This window comes from Zophobas morio, unplaced genomic scaffold (genome assembly GCF_036711695.1).
Source record: "Zophobas morio isolate AGI-343-1 ecotype UQ-CSIRO unplaced genomic scaffold, CSIRO_AGI_Zmor_V1 ptg000002l, whole genome shotgun sequence".
In the NCBI taxonomy this organism is placed as follows: Eukaryota; Metazoa; Arthropoda; class Insecta; order Coleoptera; family Tenebrionidae; genus Zophobas; species Zophobas morio.
In genome coordinates, this window is record NW_026972107.1 from 12747276 (window position 1) to 12752482 (window position 5207).

Genomic DNA, 5207 nt, shown 5'->3' on the forward strand with positions numbered 1-5207 from the left:
ATGGTGGAATATCTCCGAATGAATTCAGATTTTGAAAGAGCTTTTCGATATTATAACAAATCATCAGAATAATATCAAGACAATAAGAAAAAAAAGCTATAAAAAATAAAAAATATTGCTTGATGAAAACCCTAGATATTAAGAATGCATTAAGAATTGAGAAGAAAGATAGTACGTACAATAAGTAGCTAATTAAGTGATAGGACAATAAGAGTACAGGTGAAAGATACGAATTTTCCTGCGGCGTAGCCCAGGGACGATCCTGGGACCTACGCTCTGGAATTTGTACTTTCTTTAGTTCACTTAAAGAGCAGACTAGAAACAAACACAGAAATCAGGCTATGATGACACGGCCTTAATAGTGTCTCCCAAAAATCCCAAGGACCTTAGAAGAAAGGCAGAAAGGTTTCCAATTCACTTATTTTAGAGGTCACTTTCGATTATCTTAAACATTCAACAATTCTTTTTGATGTGACAGAATTTTTTTTTTAAGAAGATAAGAAACTAAGAAAGTACAAGGAATTATAATAGTCAAAGAAAAGAAGTTAAGCAAATATGTCGCATGAAAAAAAAGGATTTTTTAGAAAGACAAATAAAAACTATAGAGGAAGCATACCAGAAGAAAAAGATAAAAAAAAGAACTTTAAGTAATGAAAGTATAACAATGCCAACAAGAGAAGAGATAGAGGAGATCATAAATCAGATGAGGAATAACAAAAGCCCAAGAAGAATAAAATTAAACAAAGACTGGAAATTTGGGAAAGGAAGATACTTAGAAGAATCTTTGGAGGGAAACAAGCAGAAGGAGGATGGGAAAGAAGAACGAATGAAGAAATATATAATTTATATAATGACACAGTTATGAGCAATTTCATAAAAATAAATAGATTGCGATGGTTAGGACACCTAGAAAGAATGACCCGAGAAAGAGAAGTTAAGAGAGTGGAGTGGAAAATTCCAGAGGGCAAAAAAAAAGAGGCAGACTAAGGAAAAAGCGATAGAGGAAGACCTAGCAGAAAACAAATACAGGACTGGAGAAAGAACACAAAAAACCGAAGGGAATGGAGACATTCCTTTATTTTTTCAATATTTCTTCCGATTTTACAATTTTTCGTTCGTTTATTTCACTCTTCAAATTTTTCATTTTTCAATTCCTCGATTTTTCAATTTTTAGATTTAATTTTAATCTTTTTTTTATAATATATAGAGTTTAATTTCAACAACAGGATAGTTAACATGTTTTCAGTTTCTTGTTGGGAAAAAAGACTTCGTATATTAAGAAAAAAATGGACCAAAGATAAGCCCCGCCCACCCACCCATTCTCAATTGTGATGAATTTTTTATTCATCGTGAGCTGAAGGGTGGAGCTTAGTTATAAAATCATCCTTTCACTACAAAAAATTACCATTTGAAATATGTTTTTAAAAGGGTAGAATTTTCTATAGAAATTTTGGATGTTACAATTAAATTTCTTCCCTTGGTCTAATTAGGAATGAAAAACTCATCACAATCGAGATCCGGGTGGGTGGGTGGGGTTTAATCTTTTTTCTGTTTTTTTTTTAATATAAGTATAGGGTTTTTTTTAAAAACAGGATAGTTAACATGTTGTCAGTTTCTTGTTGGGAAAAAGACTTCGTATATTAAGGAAAAATGGACAAATTATAGTCCAATTGGACTGCGTAAGATATATGAAGAAATAAAAAAGAAAAACTTAGAATTAGCATTAGACAAAACGGAGGTGGTGATTTTGGACAGGAGTATAAAATTAAAGACTCTGGAATTGACCTTTCCAAATGAACAGCAAAGATAAAATCAAAGATATATTTGGGAGTATATTTTGATAAAAATGCATGAATCGCAAAACACGTCGAGTCTCTAGTGGAAAAAGTAGAGCAGTGTATAGACGGTTTGGCAAAAATTATGCCCAAAATGAGAGGGCCGGCTCTGAGTAAAATCCAGGATGGGACATTCCATCATATCATATGCCTCACCGATATGGAGAAAATAGCTTAAAATATGGCAAATATAAAACTAGATAAGCTAATAAAAGCCCAGAAGAAAATAATTTCATTATCACGTCAGCACACGTAACAACATCGACGGTAGTAATTGCCCAACTACTTCCAATAAACCTAATGGCCGAGCCAAGGAACAGAGTAATAAAAGAGGGTATAGAACAGAAAGACGAGATAGGAAATGCGGTCGTAGAAAAGTGTCAACGGAGAACGAAGGCCGGAACTAAAAAGGCATTGTAAACAAAAGATTGATTGAAGATGTTAAAGCATGGTTGAATAGAAGACTTGGAGAGGTAAACTACTGGACTACCCAGTTCCTGACAGGTCATAACACTTTTGGCGCCTTTTTGGACGAGATAAAGAAAGACTACATGACAAATGCGGAGTATGTCAGACCACAGATGATGTGGAACATACAATATTGTTACGAAATAAACCCATACGCCGCCCTAGTACGACACCTGTGGGTTTTCTAGTATGTGAAGTCGCCATGGATATTCCAGAAAGATCTCGATCACGAAAGCTCTAGAAGGAGAGTATGGGTTTAAATAGAGGCCACCTTCGGGAACGATTATTGTTCAGTTGGTTCAGTCAACACCGAGTCCAGTCAAGTTGCGCCGGAATTTTTTGTATTTAATCGCTGTGTAATTTGTTGTGTAAATTTCAGTTACTAATAAATAAATTGTTGAGTTAACCGATTTTAAATACCCAAGCAACATAACAATATTTTCTTGTGAAATATGGACAGAGCCGAGAGAATAATAGAGAATAAAATACAGAGAGAGTTAGATCCTGGTATGATGAAAGAGGAGAAGAATTGGGCAGTGAAGGAAAAATGTTAAGGTGCATAATGCAAATTAAAGAAAATGAGAAATAACGAAAGAGTTGGAAGACACAAGTACTTGCAACGAAATAAATGCTGTTCCAGGGTAGAAGATAACGCTCGTGAGAAAGGATTTTTAGTGGGTAGTCCCGTCCCGACCATCACTACGGAGAGTCTCATAGTCCCCAGTGCCACTGGGGTCCTGGGACTTACGTACTCCTCAAATGTATTTTACCCTCCTCCTGAAGAGGTCATGTCAGGTCAAGTCACGTCGTGTACATGGTCAATCGCCAAGCAGAATTTGTGTAATCATCCCCAGCACCAATTTGATGACGTTATCGCAAACTTTTGCAAACTAATCGGACTTACATTTTACAAAATTGTAATATCAAATTTTATAAATTATCTAAGAAACTGGAGTTGTATGATTCACCGGACGTTCGAGGGTATATAATGTGTCTTAATTATCATCTAAGAGAACAGAAAAAGGAAGTTTAATGACTCTTCGGCAAGTCATCTGGCAACATCAGGAAGATCACCAATCACAAAGTTACGTAAAAGTGGGATGATATAGAATTAGTAGTAGAATTAAGAACATGACTATAATCTTTATTTAGACAAAGAGTTTTCACTTATTTGCGATTTCGACATCTGTATTGTCTGCGATCCAGTCCAAAAAGTCCGTAACCCTCGTCCATCCAGACGGAAACCTAGCTTGACAATGTGTTGACACAAAAGCTGACACTCCAATCACCACACCGTCCGTAACAAGAGGGCTGCCAGAGTCTCCAGCGCAAACACTAGTTAGGTGCTCTCCTGACGTGCATAAAGTTTTAGGCGGTATTACTGGGGCAAATGCGTCCTGACACTCCCGGTCGCTAATAACCCTGACTACTATGTAATTAAGTACATCAGAAACCTTAAATTCATAACCGTCAGTCGAACCCCAACCACTGGCAGTGGCCACAGCATTTAAATAGTCATTCTCGACATCAGCTCGCGTCGGCAAACCAACAATTTGAATGGCATCAGTCAAACTAACAGGAGAATTTAATCTGATGACTGCTATATCATTGGCTACACTGTCTGACCCGTATTCTTCATGAAGTTTAATGTTGGCACCGGGAACTGTCTGCTTGACTTGAGTGGGTTCTGCAGCTGAAGTATTGTGAACACCCAGGGTCACGTAAACTCTTTCCGCTCTGAAAAAAAAGTTTTAGATAACTGGCAAACTACGGATGGTTGAAACTTACCCACGTCCACAATGAGTTGCTGTTAGGATGTAGTTTTCCGAAATAAGAGCACCACCACACATCCACGCAGAACTGGATGCAACAAATAGAAGATGAACCATGTAGGGAAGAGAGTGAGGGACAGCTTCGTGGCCGTTGATAATTCGGGGGCTGGGCTCCCATTTTACATTTTTGACAACAATGTCGGCAACCTAAAAGAAAGTTTTGAAATACAAGGAAGGGTGAGGTTTTTTTACCTTGGGACGGTTAGGGCCCGCCGACACTAAGGCTGCTAGTGCTAGGACAAAGACGACTTTCATGATGCCGGAACTGGGAGTAGATGGGAGTAGTTCTGGTATTTATAGGTATTTGGTCAACGGAATGTTTTTATCTCGAGCGAGAGATTATTATTTTTAAACTGCTAATTAACTAAGTAATACGTGAAAATGACAAGTGCGGATTAACAAATCCTCGAAATATTATTTTTTTATCTCAAATCCATTGTAGGTAGGTATGTTTTTTTAATGATAAGAAATTTAATTAAATTAATTGTTTTCGTTAATTAATTTTCTGGTTTTAGGTATTAGGGATTTTGAAATCAATCTTGCTAAATGATATGCTGGATTTTAACGGAGTGGTTTTTCGAAAATTTCTTTGACAGGACAACTTGATGAAAATAATGAAAGCAAATCGACCCCTGCGACCAATTTTTACAATTTTAGTAGTGATAAATTTATGTTGATGTTTTCAATAAAGCATAGATTGAATGGTGTTCTATGATCCTCAATCACCACCAAACATTTTATTAACCGAATTACGACTATTCAAATGATTGTCAATTGCCTTAAACGAACTTCTACGACTCGGAAATTGAATTTTTATGTCCCATCAAGTAAAACGACGAACTCTGATTTCACCCTGACATTGTCTAATACATTCCTCCATCAACGCATAAAACCAAATGGATATCAAATCTTCAAACAACTGTATATAGAACAAAGATATTTGATTACTACCATCAAAGAAGAGAATTCGCTGACGTAACGTCCGCAGCTGGAAACGCATCGAAAGCACAGAAAAATCGGAAACATCTTATTTAACCTGATATGTATTGTGTGGAATAAAAACATAGTTAAC

At 36.4% G+C, this 5207-nt stretch overlaps 1 protein-coding gene across 1 annotated transcript; it reads right to left on the reverse strand.

Annotated features, from left to right (window-relative positions):
• Positions 1-3426: 3426 nt before the first annotated feature.
• Positions 3427-4434, reverse strand: LOC135144706 (chymotrypsin-like). Its single transcript, XM_064076789.1, has 3 exons — positions 4328-4434; positions 4092-4282; positions 3427-4040 (listed from the first exon to the last, which is right to left on the reverse strand). The coding sequence occupies exons 1-3, from the start codon at positions 4388-4390 to the stop codon at positions 3467-3469; spliced, it is 828 nt and encodes a 275-aa protein (XP_063932859.1). The 5' UTR covers positions 4391-4434; the 3' UTR covers positions 3427-3466.
• Between the last annotated feature and the right edge of the window lie 773 nt (positions 4435-5207).